The sequence below is a fragment of the Drosophila novamexicana genome, unplaced genomic scaffold, assembly GCF_003285875.2.
Source record: "Drosophila novamexicana strain 15010-1031.04,08,12 unplaced genomic scaffold, DnovRS2.1 tig00000877-arrow-arrow-pilon, whole genome shotgun sequence".
Taxonomy (NCBI): Eukaryota; Metazoa; Arthropoda; class Insecta; order Diptera; family Drosophilidae; genus Drosophila; species Drosophila novamexicana.
The window spans coordinates 909,643-928,094 of NW_020824831.1; the positions used below are offsets into that span (position 1 = coordinate 909,643).

The 18,452-nt window shown below is 39.4% G+C and overlaps 3 protein-coding genes across 4 annotated transcripts in view; 2 read left to right on the forward strand and 1 right to left on the reverse strand.

Moving 5' to 3' along the window:
* Positions 1-5,363: 5,363 nt before the first annotated feature.
* LOC115765066 lies at positions 5,364-6,110 on the forward strand. Its single transcript, XM_030708441.1, has 2 exons — positions 5,364-5,387; positions 5,703-6,110. Exons 1-2 carry the CDS (start codon positions 5,364-5,366, stop codon positions 6,108-6,110), a joined length of 432 nt encoding a protein of 143 aa, XP_030564301.1.
* A 1,780-nt stretch (positions 6,111-7,890) lies between these two features.
* On the reverse strand, positions 7,891-10,529 carry LOC115765067 (adhesion G-protein coupled receptor G6-like). Its single transcript, XM_030708442.1, has 2 exons — positions 9,347-10,529; positions 7,891-9,286 (listed from the first exon to the last, which is right to left on the reverse strand). The coding sequence occupies exons 1-2, from the start codon at positions 10,527-10,529 to the stop codon at positions 8,145-8,147; spliced, it is 2,325 nt and encodes a 774-aa protein (XP_030564302.1). The 3' UTR covers positions 7,891-8,144.
* Positions 10,530-17,888: 7,359 nt separating this feature from the next.
* LOC115764882 (guanylate cyclase soluble subunit beta-1) overlaps positions 17,889-18,452 on the forward strand; it is a 91,863-nt gene continuing 91,299 nt past the window's right edge. For both annotated transcript variants that reach the window (XM_030708161.1, XM_030708162.1), the window contains exon 1: positions 17,889-18,033. In XM_030708161.1, the coding sequence (XP_030564021.1) occupies positions 18,031-18,033 (3 nt within the window). In that variant the 5' untranslated portion in view covers positions 17,889-18,030. The remainder of the gene's footprint in view (positions 18,034-18,452) is intronic.

The window sequence follows — 18,452 nt, forward strand, 5'->3', positions numbered from 1 at the left end:
CAGCCACAGAAATACATATTAATATGTATGTATATGTGAATATGTATGTGTTGCAAAAAACGCATCAACCTTATTAAATATGCATATTTATGAGTGGACTACACGAAAAGGGACTCTCGCAATACGCCAGACAAAGACAATTTCAAATAAAATGAAATTGTTAAGAGTGCGGCTTAAGCTCTGCTTGTGCTGCTGATGAATGACGTGGCGTACCTCAGAGTCACACCTGACTCTGTCAGCGAGCATCATTAATTATGCACAAGTCGTCACGTCAATGGTAAATCTGCGGCATAAGGCTCATTTTTTGCTCTTGCGCAAAGTATTTTGTCATTTTTCCGATTGACATGTTGCACAGTGGACTGTAAAGCGGCTTACTATTGCAAAAATATCGCATTAAAAACTAAAGCTTATTGTTTTAAATTCACACGGTGGGAACTATAGAGCTTTTAGGCTGCAGAAATGAAAACACAAAAAACAATGTTTTACAGCATTTTAAATTATTTTTAAATTGTTTGCAAAAAATATTTAGAATTGCCTAAAGCATACATTTATTATTATAATAAAATAAAACATGCTGATGATCGGCAGGCTCTTAAAAAAACTGGGAAGATAAGGGGTCTCGTCTTCAGACATTATTTTATTTTTAATATATTTTGTTTATTTCAAAATCTGGTATCCTGTTACTCTATCACTTTATCAGAGTGAGTGAATATGGGAGGATGATTAAGTAAACTAGATATATTTATTAATTGGTTAGTCTGTAAGTATTCTTATTTTAGTCTCACTGCTCTTATTGGTTGAACGCTTAACACTTATGCTTCACATAATCAACACATACATGGGAGCTGCTGCCAGAAGCCATTGATAATGTGACATCGCTATCTACTATCTTCTAATACTACTTATTAGATATTATATATCTTAAAAACTAATCCAGAGTAGCCTCCTGCTGGTCAGCTTACTATTAGTACTTATACTGAAAAGGTGACTTACACCAGTTATCGTTAAATTTTAAATTGTAATGTGAGTGTGTGAAGAAAATAATATTGTATTTTATTCCAATTTTATTTTATTTTTAAAATGGCTAAAATATGAAAGCCTCAATAAAATAATAAATAACAAGAGGTTCTAGTCGGGAGCTCCCGACCCCTGAACCTCTTCTTCCAACATCAAATGAATATATATATTACATTTTTGAAGCTATATGTCAAGTTTGGTGACTCTAGCTCTTATTATTTACCAAAATTGCCCAAAAAACAGGATATCGATATCGATTTTTATCGATTGCTTGGAAACGTAGTAAGTTATCGATTTTCGGAAACACACTCGATCTGCGCGGGAACTAGGAGCATCTAAATCTAAGCTCTTATAGGTTCTGAGATCTTTGCGTTCATACATACGGACGGTCGGACGGACAGACGGACATGGCTAGACATGACATCGACTCGGCTATTGGTGATGATCAATAATATATATACTTTATGGGGTCGGAGATGCTTCCTTCTGCCTGTTACATGCATTTGGATTTTGACAAATACAATATACCCTTATACCCATTTTTAATGGGTTCAGGGTAAAATAATAATAATAATAATAAACGTTACTTAAGAGCTGGGTGAATTTCATTTTTCCACAATTTTCATTCAAAATAAAAACTAACAAGTTTGAATAATTATAAAAAGGAATAATATTTCATTACTTGAACTGACACTTATATTAAATAATATTGTAATGAAGAGTAAATTAATTCCATTAAAATAAAAATATTCTAGATAAAATAATTTTATAACTTCAATTTTTAATCGACTTTAATCGTGACTGGTGTTTTTAATCAATAAGTTATCTGTACAAATAATAAATTGATAAAAATAATATAAACGTTTCTGTCGTATAATTTTTTGTGTCCCCGCAGCTACATTTTCGTCTCTAACTGCCGACACCCACCCCAATGTGTATCGTAAACATTTTAATTAGTTATCGACAGTTTGTGGTTTTTGGCAAAGTTTATTCACATTTCGTTTGGGTCTACAACGAACGTTTTGTTTAGCTTGAAGCCAAATAAGTCAAAGCCAGGCCAGGTGAAGTTTGTCTGGCGCGGAATTCGTGCCATTGCAACGTAAAAATCCTTGATCCATTTGATCAGCCCCCGATAACTGGCAGTTCGTGGCGCCGTTTGGCAATGGCGTCTTGGCGCGCCCAGCAAATGGCTACTTGACCGCGCCCAAACGGCTGGCCGCTGTTCGTTCGACCCGTCCGCACGTGTGGAATGCTTGGCCGAGCGCTGCGTTTAGTCAATTGGAAAGCAATTCGCCCAGCCCAGCTTGTGCCGGAGATGGAGCTGGTCATGCATAAAATATGAGCGTGGGCTGCGACTGCCTGTAGCCTATCAGACATAACTAAATTTGTTACCGCTCGCTTGGACCTTCACATCCTTTTTGCTAGTACATACTACATATCTTGCTTAACGCCCTCGTCATTTTTATCAAATCCGTACAAAATGAAATGCCTCTCCTCAATTGGGTTTAGTTCAAAAGCCCATCAAACTCATTATATAACAGTCAGCCGGGCCATTTGGAGGGTTGAGAAATTGTCTTTCAAAGCCAGCTGGACAAGCGAGAGCAGAAAAAATAAAAGATAACTCTAGGGTAATGGCGACGAGATACCCTGTACTCAGCATTAAAATTTTAATAAAATATTGCTAAAGAAAAATTAAATTATAAGAGTTTCAAATTGTGTATGTATTTAGTTCAGAGAAATTTTGGATCGATATTAAAAATATTCCATAAGTATAGGCTCTACATGAGATATAGTCTGGTTTTATCAACTTGTCGATACACATCAAGTATATACATACATTATGGAGCCATCAGAGAAAATCCAACAGTTTGTTTCCATTATACCCAATGCGACCTATTTTGACAAGTACAGGGTATGGAAGTGGCATTCCGGGCAGTCAGCCTCATGATGATTATGATGCGCCCTATGCGTATCATATGAAATATATATGAGCTTTGCCTGAGTAAGTGCTGTACGCTTGAAGAGAAGGAGCCGTCATCAATATGGGGCATCCACAAACACACATTGCACAAATAATTTACATAGTAATTAAGCGAGCTTAAACGTTCTCATAACACTTTGAACAATCCATTGCATACTTGGAAGCAGCGCGCAGTTTTGCATACAAATCGAAATGTTAATGCAATCAAGCTGATCTGGGTAGAATGGCAAATTCTAATTACGTAATGCTGCCGCTTAAATCAATTCCAATTCCAATGCAACGCTTTAATTAAGTGCCATGCCTGACTCTAACGTAGCGCATCATTTCCGTTTCCGTTTCGGTTTTCCAACTGATTTTCAGCATCTACCCTCAACACCTTTTGCTGATGCTGCCGCAGTGATAGTCGTCTTGCCCTTCCCCGCCACCCGTTCCACTGGCATATAAATGATAATGATTTAAATGGGGCAGCAGCGGGGAGGAGCCCTGCGCAGAGAGACGCAGCTTGGTTTCGCCGCAATCACCGATTGCTACAACAGCTTCCATCAAGGTTGGGTTTGTGGGGGGTTGATGATGGGCTGCTAAAAATTTCGAGAAATTCCATTAGATAATTGCATTGCTTGATGTGTGAAAACCCAATAAATGTAAATTGAATGCTCCAATCCGATTACACAAACAGATATATACACAAACTCATATTTACATAAAGTGTAAACTGAAAAGTTAAATGTGTTCCTCTTTATTGATTCAATTAGAATAACAACACGCAACTATAAATAACATTTGTTAACTGCAATTTTAAAAGCTAAGCCCTTGAATAGTTTTTTGTTGAGAATAGAATAATGAGCAATATTGAAGAAATCTTTGAAATTGAAAAAAATTAATAAATTTTTGTTGAAGACAACAAAAACATATTTAAATATTTAAATGAAAGAATATTTGAGTCTTGAGATCGTTGTGCTTCAATATTTCGAAGTTGCATAATAAATTAATTACACTAAGATTTTCAGGTTTCTCGTATTTTGTATTTTGATCACCACGTAAATTTCTACAACAAATTAAGATTCTCAAAGGCTGATAGAATTATCAATTGAATGATATAACACACACATATACTTCGTACATTGTTAAAACAACATAAAGAGGAATAAATATCAAATTTCAGCATGCTAATTGATCGGTTATAACTAGCCTACTTTAAGAGTAATTCAATCTATTATAGCTAAGCAGGCATTTTAGTAACGCATAAATATATATTCATTGTTGTTCGGCATATGAATAACAAATTGAACAAGTTATAACCAAAAATGGCTAAATACTGACAATACAATATATTTCAGTTAAGTTGTCAAGCAAACAAATCTGAAAATTTTAACACAGACAGACAGTTAAATGAATTCAAAAATCAGTCATCAAATGGTCGTTTTGTTTGGGTTAATATAAAGGAGCAGCGATTAAAAATTAATATAAAACTACAGATGTCTTTGTATGATTATAAAGGGAGTGTTAAGCTCTAGACACACGTCTTTTAAAAGCAACTGAATATTATGTTAATTAAAATGACTAAAAATGAATATGTACATGCAGTCCATAAAGGCGCGTTGTCAAAAAAATGATGTATGCTGATATATTATAAGTTATTTGCATAATTATAACGGCGTGAACATCCAAAAAGTCGCCCCTCTGTCTAAGCTTGCTAAGAGACTCATGTGTAAGACTGGGCTAAAACAGAACCTGCTCATTATCTTGCCAACCGCAGCTGAGAAATTGTGGAGATTGTCTAGGTTATTCTTTGTTTTATCTGCGAGGGCTGGGAGTTTGTTGGTTACGCGCGCTGCTGATCGATTCAACTCGATTGATAATGTCAGGCAAACAAATATACATAAGTAAGAGTCAGCGGTTAGAATTTGAGATACCCTGTACAAAATAGGTCAAGTGCAAAGGCAAAAAAAGATTAGTCTGATTGTCAAAACTTAATAAATGTAGAGAAGTTATCACTAACAGCTAATTAGGGTACAAAAACCTACAGACAATCTTTTTTTCGGCAACTTTTAAGAGTCTCAGGGAGTTGGATCTTACCAATTGAAAATGAAAATTTTAGGATCACAACTGAAATATACTTTTTTTGCTGCAGTTTTGGATGAGTATAAGCTATAAAACACAAACGAAGGCAAAACCAGATCAGGTTAAAGTTAAAGTGGAGACGCGCAAACAAAAAATCTACCAAAAAACAAAAATCTGATCATGAGATGAATATTTGCATAAATCACGTGCCCCGTTGGCAGCGCTAGAAACAGAATTAACTTTTAAAAATAAAGCGACAGCCACTAGCTGAACAACAACTCTAGACAGAGACAGATATGGAGATATGGTTGAGATGAAGATGGAGATGGTTGGTATCGTGCCTAGCACTGGCCAGTTTAGAAACTTATGTAAATGCATTTGCGGCGGCCCGTGAACTTGAAACGAGATGATTTGCCAAAGCCGAAAATTTGGGATTCAGTTGTCCAGTGGCTGTTGAGCGAACGAGTTGGCGAGCGAGTGTGTATCGAGTATCGGGTACTCAGTAGCGAGTATCGACTATTGGCGTGAATCATATAAAACGGTCAGTCGTGTGTGTAAATTATGTACAGGACGTGCCTCTGTGTAAGTCGTCAGCGGGCAAACAATTTGTCAATTTGTATGTGGACTGTAATTTATCTTGCAGCTGATATCTGTGCTGGGGGTCGCATGCGCCGCCAATCTGGGCTACTTGCCGCGCCAGATGCAGCAGCAGAAGCTGCCACAGGTCCAGCCGCAGGGCCAGGCGTATTACTATAAGGCGCCCAGTGTGAGCACCATGGCGGCGCTGCGTCGCATCATACAGGGCCACCTGCAGCGTTTCCAGCTGGCGGACAGGCAGCGTTCGCTGCTGTGGCAGGCTAAGCCGGAAGTGCAGCTGCAACCATTGCAACGGCAGCCCGCTGTCGCTGCCACACAGCAGAGCTTGGGCTATGGGGTGCCACCAAATACGCCGACACCCAAGAACTATGCAATGAATTTCCTGCCCGACGGCAAGGATGTGGCACCCGGAACTTCCTACATACCGCTCAAGCTGCTGCGGATTCGACGTTGATGTGAGATGACGCGCTTGCTGATTGACGCCGGCATCGGCGTTGGCGTCGGCATCGTCTGTTATTCAAATTAGTTCGAGGCGGCGGCATGTGGAATGCCGTTCTTGATAAGCAGCCAGTGGCAACCAGTAAATGAGGTTAATTTGTTATAATCCTACTGGTTGTTATATAATTTAACGTTATATTTAAATACCATCAAGCATAGTCTCTAAGCATTCCGTATTCTAATTTAAGCCCAAACTAATTTGCGCCTACAAATACAAGTCGGAAAAAAGCATAACTGAGAGTTATACCTTTTTAATTTCAGCCTCCAAATGGCCGAATGAGATAAGGAAAACTAAAACAAGAATAAATGGCTACATTCAGCACATCGAAGTTTAAATACCCTTGTGAACAGCTGAATAGAATTGTGTAGCTCGTATTTGCTGAGTTTCGTGAAGATGGATACATTGATTCTTGGATCATACAACTATATGATATAGTGGACTGATTCGGCATATTAACTAACTGCAGAGACTAGTTTGTCCAGACTTAGCTGTTATGTCTCTATCCGTGCGTTACTCTTTTCATAACAAACTTATAATACTCTCTGTAAGGGTATAAAATAAAAAAAAAATAAATAAATAAAGCTACGCACCGCTCGTAATGGTCGCTAACTATGTTATGTTGAATACACAAAAAATACATTCACCAAAATTAAGTTTGTCATATCATTTACATAATTTAGAAGCTATAAATTAAAACGCACCAAACCAACAACAACAACCGGACAAGCGGCAAAAACAATCCCAACACAGAATTGCAATAAATTGCTATATGTATAAGGTCAACAGCAGTTAGGCAACCATAGTTGGGATTAAAGTGTCAGCCCTTTTGCTCAAAACTATATAATTTGATTAGATTAAACGGTTCTGCTTTGAAATCATCTTTTAATTACATATTCATAATGACCAAACACATTTCGAGATGAACATTCAACATTTGGCAGCTGACACACCTAAACCGCTCTATTCTTATTGTGATTGTTTCATCACATGATTCACAGCATTTAAGCATATAAGATATTTAAATATAAATAATTAAATATCTGCTGTACCGCATATCAAACTATTTTTCTCATAATTATATCAATTTTGAACAATTGTTGCGATTTTTTAACCTATTTTTTACTCATATACTTATGTTATGGGATTTTTTATTTGATATGAATGTTTTTATTAACACATCATTTATCATTTTTTGTATCATCACTTTTTTCATAATTTGTGTTTTAATAAAAGCACAGCCATTTAAAAATCTTTTAAATAATGTTTAGCTATTCTGTAATGGGAAGGTCAAATACAGTTTGGTTTTGTGGCTTACTCACGCAGTTGCTCAGAGCTGCTCAAACAGCAAACCGGTTTGACTCACAGCTAAAACGGTTAAGCTGATAGCAAAGTGGTTTGTGAACACGCTGTAACAAAAGGTGGCTGTCAAACCTTATTGCTGGTTGGGTGACATTGCTAAAATATTGAACATAAAGCTATCGTTACTTTGTATTTTTAAATTTTGTTTAAATTTCTGATAAATGGATTACATGGTTTGGTTAAAGCTGAATGCTTGAAACTAGATATATTTTGATATCGATGGAGAACTTATGAATCAGTTGCAGTTGCAGAAGCTTAGGTCAATTGAAAATTAAAGCAATTAAATTTAAATCTTAGTTTTTATTGATTCTGTCGTATAATTGGGTGATACCAGGTGGCTGCTAACTTGGTAGCTTTGATACATTTAAAGCAGGTATATATACGGTGTTAATTATCGTTATAATTTATTATGGTATTATGTGCTGTGCCTTAAATAAGCTTTAAAGGTTCGTTTGCTTGTAAGTATCTTGAGTTGCATATTTTATAAACATATTTTGTTAATGGACAAAAATGGCATGCTGGCATAAGTTGGGTTTACGTCTGTAAAAGTTTGTTGAAAAAATGTCCACATATTGTTCGGTGTTGCTAATAAGAAAAAAGTACTTAAGTTTTCAAATGGATTACATTAAGTTAGGATTGCGTTCTTCTGGAAGTGTTGCTTGATGAAATGGTCATCGATTGTTGTTCCGTTTTTGTCACCTTTAACTTAAAATGTTTGGGACACATCAGATTCAGCCAGGCGTTTCGATTCGTCTTATTCAAAAGCACAAAATACACAAAAAGCACAAAGCCTTGCAGCGTGGCCGTGAGGCAAAAGAGATAGGAGAATATAATGCTCAGGTGCATGTAGCTGCACAGACCAAAGATCCATGTGAGTCCCAGCAAAAAGAACAGCAGCACAGACAGGCGAAGCTGCTGGACAATTAACTGGCGTCGAGGATTGAGCGCACGCTGTATGCTGTAAATGATGCAGATCATCATGAATGCATTGGCGATGGTGACCAAGGCTATGGGCAGAACCACGCCCAGGGCCAGGCCATAGCCGGAGGGATAACAGAAAGCCGCATGGTGTTTCAACTGATACGCCGATGGCTTAAATGACTTGGCGTCGAGCAGCACAACCGAAAGGGTGGGCAGCAGAGGCAAAGTCCAGGCAATCAGTGCTGATATGAGTATATAATGGTTGGGGCGGGCCACGCCTATAACCGTAACATAACGCTGGAACTGCAGAAAGGCTATGATCAGCATCCAGCTAAAGATTACCAGCACAGAGTATTGCAGCGCAGCGCCCAAAATCAAGCAGCGATTCCAGTTCTGCTCCAGAGTCAACCAGTCGTCGCCACCGCTGAGATAGACAAAGAGCAGCAGCTGCAGGGCCAGCGCCAGGCAAAGATGCAGCAGCACCTTAGTAGAGGCCTGACTGCGCCACTTCTTGACCAGCGCTGCGGTTAAAAAGATGCACAAGAGTCCAAACAACGACAGGCCGCAGCCCACATAGCTGATCATGTCCAGCAGCTGCTCATGGGTCCTGTCCAGCAGCAGTTGAACATTTTCCAGCTGCAGTTGGGCGTGGCTGCCACCAATCAGAAACGAAAACTGCGTCAAATGCTGTGCCTGGCAGAGCACATTGAACTCTTCCGCGCCGTTATCAGTGCAAGTGGTGACGCCATCACTTAACCAGCTCTTATAGTTCCAATAGCCGCAGCGGCTGCCTTCGCCAAAAGTCTTCCCCCTTGGCAATAAGAAGGGCAAAGGCGACGGTAAGCCAACTCCTGCATGAATGAAAGATTTTAAGCCTAGCCAAAGCTGAGCTGGTGCTTAGTTCAACTTACCTTCAAGTCCGGGTATTGATATGGATAGTACTTTACTGCGTGGTCGCCCACTGCGCTGCTCGGCCGCCTCCACAAAGAGTCCGGCATGGGCGTAGACCTTGAGTATGACGTAGGACGCTCTGCGCTCTTTCAGCTGGCGCCACAGCTGCTCCGGCACGTAGGTGGCCGTCTCTAGATTTGTCTCCCTTCTCAGCTTCTCCAGGTTCATATTTGTATAAAGAAAGCGATACCAAAAGCCGCTGCCAGATGCCTGCCGATCTTCAGCTGCTGATGAATAAATGGCAATCCCTGTGATATTTGCACATGTCGGGTTCACATAGAATACGCTCAGATTGTTGCTCATCAGTGCCTGCACGCCCAAATGCGCATAGTTGAGTGTTTCCACGCCTTTGTCAGTCGATACCAAGGCTTCGCTAGCTGCTCGACCACAGCTGTGGCTGGGCACCAGCTCTTGCGGCAGTGCATCCATGTATTCCTCAAATTGACTCAGAAGTAAGTTGGTTGCATTCAGCTGTGCGGACATTCGCAGTACCTGCGTATCGCTAGACATAATCTCTCGGCAAATGCTGACCAAATCCGCGCCCATAGCTGCATTTTTTGGCTGCTGCTCCAAGAGCTTGGCAATTATACGCGCCGTGCTGTAGACATCAACTGGTGACAGCTGGCCATTTGCCTGGTTCAATAAATATTGCAGCCGGTTCAATGGAACCGGTTTGCTGCGGTTGCTGCTGTCCGCAGCGAGCAGCTCGGCACCCAGCTGGTAGAGCTGCCGGCTCAGCTGGTTGCCGGCGCGACAGTTGAGTCGCTTGAGTGGCTGCCACTGGGCTTTGGCGTTGCATAGTCGCCGCCAGGGCAGACCATACTCATCCAAGCAGAGATCGCGCATGGTGGCCCATTCGCCAGCTCTTGTGCATTCAAAATGATTCAAATGCGGTTCAAAGATAGACTGGCCATCTTCAGCCAGCACTTCGTAGTTGTGCTGGAAATCCTGTGCCTCACACAGGGCCACGGGCTGCAGCTTGATGTTTTGTTCGTTGCTGGCTGCTTTCACAGTACTATAGTTCCTGGCCTGCCATTGTTGCGGTGGGTACTGTTGCACGCTGCTCCAGGTTGTGCTTGGAGTGAATCGCACATGTGCCTGGCTGGGCCACAGCCCGCAGAGTAGGCAAAACTGCCAAAGCATTTTCCACTGGTTAATTACACTGCTCAACGTGGCACATAATTTAAGCTAAGTTAAGCCGTTAATCCGACGCGTTGTTGCCTTAGCTAGCGCCGCGCTCGACTGTCGCGTCGTCTCGGCTTTAGAGCCCATCACGACTTGAGGTATTAAAGGTTATAAATTTGTAGCCAAGATGCGCTTATCCGCATTACGTAATTACTCACTGGTTCATTCATAAATACATACATAAATAAATAAATAAATATATGCCTGTATGCCTGCTATAAGCACATTTGCCACATTTTTCTCATTAGTTTCGACTTGAGATTTCTGCTGACTCTCCCAAGAAAAACACAAGCTCAAGTTCGATCGGTAGCTGCTTCACGTCAAAGCAATACACATTTGCAGCCACCTCTTCTGTTCTATCCGCTCTCTTCAAACAACTAGCAATGCAGCAATTGTTCAGTCTGTCGTATTGAATAATGAGCAGCGATTCGAAGATTGTCGACAACATCTTGATATTTTCGAAAGCCTCTCGAGATTGGAGCAATGCGGCAGCTGTCAGGTCAGCTAAAAACCTCTCAGTTGGGGTTTTATTTATTTATTTATTTTTATAGCCTGCACCCATTGAATGGTAAAAAGGGTATTTTGGTTGTGCGTAAATGTGTGTAATAGGGAGAAGTATGGCGAACTGTGTCGAGCTACCCACATCCCTCTGTTATTCCATCCTCTTCTTCCAAAGTGTTGACATGCTGCTGGTGTGTGTGTGTGTTTTGTGCATATATTTGGAGTAGAATGACAGAATATATTTGTCGCCGGGTCCAGGGTATTTCCTAGTCGATCCCTCCCGATAAGAGCCCTCGTATTTATTTTAATTTTATTTTTATTTTGTTTTGTTTTTGATCGAAACATGTGCGCTGTCTGGCTGTCGAGTGTGCCAACTAGCTGATATTTTATTTGTGTTACTTTTTAACTACTCGAATTTAATTAATGGACCTCAATTTTGGACACGCTGTTAAAGCAACAATATCATTTTTAATTAAAAGTAGCATATAAGGTTGCCGGCCTCCGATGGCACGTTACAAACGATGCCCTGGAACTCAATCTCCGCCTTACATTGGTTGGATCAGATCAACATTCTCAGCAGTTGCTACGCCGATGACCTGCTCCGTGCTAATCTCATCTCAAAGAGGTGCCTCAAAAGGTTACAAAGGTATAAATACCTTACAGTATTCGGCAATGTCCTCAATCGACTATATTGCAATTATCTATGTAAATAGCTCTTCAAAACGCCATATAAACAACAAAACATTGTAACTATAGCTTATTTCATAGTCTTTCCCTTGGTAGATAGATACCGATAGATTCTGGCGCATTGCAAAACAAATTGAATAATGAAATAAAATTGGTAATTTTGAATATATATTAAACATTATAATATGGTATATTAGTGTTTAAACAGCTCCCTCCTTGGAATTCGGTTCAAAAACTTATTTCTTTATTTATTAACTCAAATTCAAACCTGGCGTTGTCCAATCTTAAAAATTTCAATAGCTTAACTGCATTTTGGGCTGAAATGAGTTCTACCGAAAATGATGTTTAGACCAATTTGAGGCCTATTTATGTGAATGACTGGGTCTTAAACGTTTTTAATATTTTCGAAAAACAAATATGTCTCGGTACAGGTTCCGGGCTCGAACCGGTTCGATGAATAATTAATCATTAATTTATTTTCAACTGCAATACTTATAAATGCTCATTCATTTTATACAGTTAAATTTAAAGATATTTCTCTGACAGCTCTCACATGTTGACTTCACTAGTTACTCCCAAAGATATGTATTTTCTTTATGTCATCCTCATTAAACCAACTTACAAGCTGGTACAGCAACTAATGTAAACTAATGATACATTTGAATGCTGCTGTTGTTGCTGTTGGTTTACAATTCCCTTTGGCCATTTTGCAGCCAGTTGCACATTTGAGATGTCGCATGTTTTGGTCAACTGCAGGAAGCAGTCAGTCCTCTCCATTGTGCTGTTGTGATCCATACCTGCAACTGGACTCTGAAATTTTGCAGAATATTCAAATATTTGTCCAATAACAAAAAGCGAAAAGTGCAAAGATGTGCATTCAATTGCAACAACATAAGAATATGTTTGTGCATCAATAATTTAAGCAAGTCATAAATTTGCAGTCGGTAAAAGGACAGCAAATCATTTGCGTTTTAATTATCTACAAATTTAATAAAATCAAAAAAAGCGCCAAATTAACGAAAATTTGTTAGAATGCTCTAAACGTAAATACTGGAAGCCTAAATACCCTGTACCGTGGAATAAATCTTTATCTTTTATGCGTTATATATTAGATATATGGTTTCTTGGAACAAGTGCTTGTTACAAATTGACAATTAAACGAACAATTGTAAAGAAATTGACAACTTTTTATTTATTTATAATATTTACGGTACTTTATGTATTTAAGGATTAATAGGTACTTACTTATAGTATATTAGTATTATAGCTTATTATAGCTTAATAGTATTTTAGGTATTTACAGAATTTATAAAATGTATAATTTATAGTTTTTATCTGTACTTTTTATTATCAAACAGTTTTATCCTCAAGGCAAGGCCACGTTGAACTAAGCCCATTCGATTTTCGCATTATAAATTCATAAATATTTGTTCGCGTTTTAATTTGATATAAGCGCTGAAAATCTCTGGAATGCAAATTAAATGTTTCTAAGCTAATTTAGAAATTAAATAAAAAATGGCTGGGTTTTTAATTGTGCAGAGGGGTAAAGGTCGTTGCCATTGTATTTGCTCAGCTGGGCACTCGTTTAATGATTGACTGATTGATTACACAAATCGTTTCAAATGCCGCTGGCCAGACTGCTTACTTAATATTGAATCAATGTTGTTAAAAGGGTCAAGCAGATGCCCAGTCAAGCGAGGTTTGTTTAATACCATACAGTTTCCCTATAAGATAAACAGTTGCTTCTTCGTTTGTCATTAACTCGGACTGCATTGAAATGCAACTTCTTTATCCAATCTTATCCTTTTTCTCTCTCCCTTTAATTTTATTCCAGCTATACGCCTCATAGCCCAACAATACCTTTGTGTGTGGCGAACAATATCATTGATAACCAAGAGTGGAGCGAGGAGTGGGCGTTAGCTGGCCCTTAGCATTAGGCTGTGCATCCCGCTTAGACAGCTGGCTACAAGTTTTTGGCTCTGTGAAGTGCCCTGGATGGTTGGTTGGTTCCACTTCAGGAATTTATTTACTCAAGTGTGATGCGATTATCCTTGCTGCACTTGTCCTTTGTTTCTATGCGCAGCCTCAACAGAGCTGGGCACATAGTCAGATACCATTATTGTCAGATAGCTCGTGGGCGTGTGTGTGTGTGTTACACTGCAATTGAGGGACTATTGGGTTCGCAGCGTAACTTCTTCGCTTGCTTCTTGCTTGTTAATTAAACGTCACACAGATTACCATCTTTGCGGCCTGCACTTGATTAGAAAAACCCTAACGCACCATTTCATTCGTACAATATGCCATCAGCTTTTTACCTTAACACTTTCCGCACACTTGTAGGGTATTCAATGGGGTATGCTAGCTGTTGCGTACATTTTATGACAGAAGTTTTATGCTTGAGTGTTCTTAATTTGTGACTTTGTGCCTTTTTAAGCATCGCCTACTTTGTTTTCTCTTGTAGGACCGGCCGAGGTAGGGTATTTTATTTGTAGCCGCGTCTTTCGACTTTGATTCGAATTGTCTGCTGCCTGCTGCGGGCGCTAATGCCCGGGCTATACCTGGCTTCAGTTCTCTCTATTCAAGGCTCGTTCCATCAGTGTCAACGCCATAGTCCGTCCGTCAGTGGCAGCTCTGCCGTTGGCTTTATGCCGACATTTATCAGACATCGCAGCTGACTTTTGTTGTGGTCGCTGCGGCTGCACTTGCAGCCTTTCAGCGTGGGTTAAATAAAAGCTGAATTAAAACAAGTACAAATAAAAATGCGGAAGGCGTCCAGCTTGTGACTGACAGATACTCTCTCATTAATGTAACCGTATACTATGAGTTTTGGAGTTTAATTTTCTTCGTAGTAATTGGGTCAGTTAAACAGCTATTTAATAGCTTTAAAGAAGCTTCCTAGAGCCTCACAGATTATAATGTATCTTTTTACATAACGGCTAAAGGTAATATACCCATATAATTTTAGCATACCGAGTAAAAAGCGCAGTAACAATATGTACAAACACCGCAAAGCATTTTATTACAATATTGTGTGCCATATTTGAAAAAGTGCGCGATAAGACTTTTGATGGCAAACGATTTATGCATGTTTAAAACGAAATTGATCAGGTTAATTGTAAATGTTATTTGAAATGCGATTACGAATTGCTGTTGCTTATTTGTAAGAAGAAATGAAATATTTTGATACACCACAAAAAAATGTTACACAATCTTAAGCAACGCCTATCATACTAATTAAGGATATGAGCATGTTAAATATAATCATGTTCGTCTTATAAAGACTTGGGCTTAAGTGTCAACAGCGCCATCTACATGCCAGTAGCTGCAGCTTTCATAATAGAGAGCGCGCGCGAGAGAGCTTTTTGCAGCTTTTTAGCCAACAGCTGAGCGTGAGTCTGGCAAACTGGCAAGCGGCTGGCAGGCGACAGGAACTGACACAGCCAGCGAGCCAGTGGCAGTTTGGGAAAAGCGCACAAGTGTCCTAGCGCCTGCTGCGTTGTCCTTTAATACAACAAGCATCAAGCGGCGTCTGCTCAGTCGTCGATGGCTGCTACAAGCAAACTGTTCAAGCATTGCGCTCGCACATTCCGACCAAAAGACTACTCAAAGTAAGCTCGCGCGCGCTTCGCTTATCAAAAAACTGACGAACGTGAAAGTTGTGAGTGTGAGTGTCTTTTTGAGTGTCTGTGATTGTGTATGTGTGTGGGTGTGTGAGCCAAGGAACTGAATTGAAAGTCAAATCTAAAATACAATACAAATAAATCACTAGCCAAAAGTGAAACAAATGCGCGTAGTGAATAAAATATATATGCACAAATAAATAAGGCAAACAGCGCGAGGCGCTAAATAATACAAGCAACAAAATGTATCAAAATAGTTAGAAATAATAAGGAAACCCGCCAAAGGACTCAGCAAATGCGGCGTATGCGCAACGCGGTCTTGTACGAAAATTAAAGCATACTTTTGAGGGCTCTAATTTATTTCGGTGTGCGTATTTCAGTCGCTATTGTCTCTATCAACCCACTAGGAGGGGCGGCAAGGGGCGTGCTACAATTTATGTTTGCGTTTTTTTCTGGGTTTTTGTTTTTGGTATTCACAAAAAAAATTACAATAACACAAGTGGAGAAAACGTTAAAACAAAACGTATAGAAATATTTGCCTCAATATGTCAAAGTTTATTAGACATTTGGCTTTGCGTGCCCGCGGCAATTTGTGGACAGTTGTTGCGAGTTATTGTTGTCGTTGTTTCATTTTGTCTGCATGGATAGTAAAACGTCCATTAGTTTTGATAAATGTGCGCCCAGTTGAACATACAATTGCCCAATTCAACTGGCCGTGGCCCAAACTAAGCTGACGCTTTGTCTGCCCCGGTTTTGGCTCATTATGAAATGAGTTTCGGGCCGCTTAATGACCAGCTCATCATTTACTCAGTTATTGTACGTTTAGTGCCAAATTGACAGACAATTTGTGCGCAAATAATGAGCAAAAATATCATTTAGTTATTACAGTTGAATAACATTCGCGTGCTTGGCACTTTCGTGCAGCACTTGGTTCACAGAACGTTTATAAAGCAGGCCCCCAGCCCATTTAAAATTGCCATTGCTTAAGCCACAACAAACAGTTGACAGCACTCAATGCCACTCGAACCCTATTCACACTTTGCCGCTGCCAAGGCGCCTTCCATTTACCAAAATGTCAAATGTTGCACGTAATTAAAATTCGCTGAATTGGAAGCCACTCGAGCCGGGTGGCAAGCAGCTGTGGATCTATGGTGTTGCCTGTTAGTCTGGGGGGTTGACTGTCAGGTGAAGTGCGACCTCATTTGCCGCGCTAAATTCATCTGATTAATATGCAATAAGCGGCGAAATCAGTTAGCAAATCGGCTAAAAGCAAACAACTGAGCCAAAGGTTGACAGCGATAAGCGACAAATGTGACGCGGGGCCAGAAGCAAAAGTTAAACAATGAGACACTGCTCTATATAAAGCAGTAATAACTACAGATTATACACACACATATATATATATATATATATAAGATGTATATATAAATAGCAGGGGCATGCACCTTAACGAGCTCGCTAATAGCACATACACGCACACACAAACATGCAAACACACACAAGATAAAAATCGATATTTTACTTTGAGCTTTAAAAAAACTTGTTCCAACTTTTGTGGCCGCCCCAAGTGGCATTTGTCTTAAAGTTGACTTGGCAAACTGGGCATATCCCTTTATACAGTCAAACCTGCAGTAATGCTTCTTCTTATTATTGCTTTATGGCAACGATACTGCCTAGTTGCATGCCCCAAAGTGTTCATTTTGCAGCGCTGCTGACTTCAAAACGGTCGACGCTTTAATTGCCGCACACTCGGCGCCGCGCATAAATTTGGTGCTACGCTTGACTTGCCACACACAAACTCGCTAGCACACACATATTCATTCGTATTTGTGTATGTGTGTGCGTATGTGTAATTAAGCAGCTTTCTGTATCCTTTGTACCGATTGCTGTTGGCATTTTGGCTGCTCCTTGCATGCCTTTGTTGTGACCCAGTTGTATTGGCTGTGTGCGCCTTTGGCTGTTGCACGTGTTGCATGTGGCATGCAACAAACATGCAACTATGCAATAACAGCTGCAATAAGCCGCCAGAGAAAGGCACAACAACTGCTGTAGGAACTGTTGTCGGGAAATGCTACGAGCTGAGCTCCTTGAGAGCTCACTTGCACTCATTCGAATATTTGATTAGCATTTCGTCCTTTTCAAAAAACAGCGAGGCGTGGTCCCTAAACATATGCAAGGGGGCTGGCCAGCAGCTCCACAAGCCGAATATAAATAAAAGCAAAGGCCAACAAAATTTAAAACCGAATACGAAACGAAACGGAACCAAATGCGGAGCTGAAAACATTGTTAAGCCGATTTCAATGTAGAAATTCATGAAATATTCATGTCCTTTGTGGCATTTCTGGTGCTAAACTCGTGACAGCTGAGCGCCCTACAGCAATCCTTAAAGTTTACGAATAACTTTTGTGTTGCTAAAATACATTTCTTCGACGTATTCGCTTGAAAAATGTAAAATTTAAGAATAATATTAAGTTAATATATCTATTGTGCAGATCTTAATACAAACAAACAAACAATGTTTCACTCAAATGCGTTGCAATTAAATTTTGAGTACATTATGAATCGCATTTGATCAACATATTTGTGCAAGTGAATTAAAACGCCAGCAAATATTTTTGCATATTGAAAATATAACAAAATAGGCTGCTAAAATGGTAAGTTTGTGTATTCTGTATTCAGAGTGCATTCGTATCTAAATTGAATATATATTTAATTCCTGGTTGTATAGACTCAAAACTTAGTCAAATAGCATCAATTTATGTGAATAATTAATTGCTGGCTCGACTTGAAAAGACAAATTAAATTTCCATGTCAAAAATTGAAAATGCTTCAACAAAAAAATGTAGAAATGAAAAAGAAATGAATAGAAAATTCTATCACAACACAGTAAATACGTAAAATGTTCGGGCCGAGCAAAACATGTTGAGATAGTTGAGCGGATGCATAAATATTTATAAATACATGACAATGATTGATCTAAAATAATATTTTGATGGATCTAATAAATTCCCTTGTACTTTTCCCAAAAGCACAAACAAATAATCTTTGAATTTAACAGTGGGGTAACAAAAGC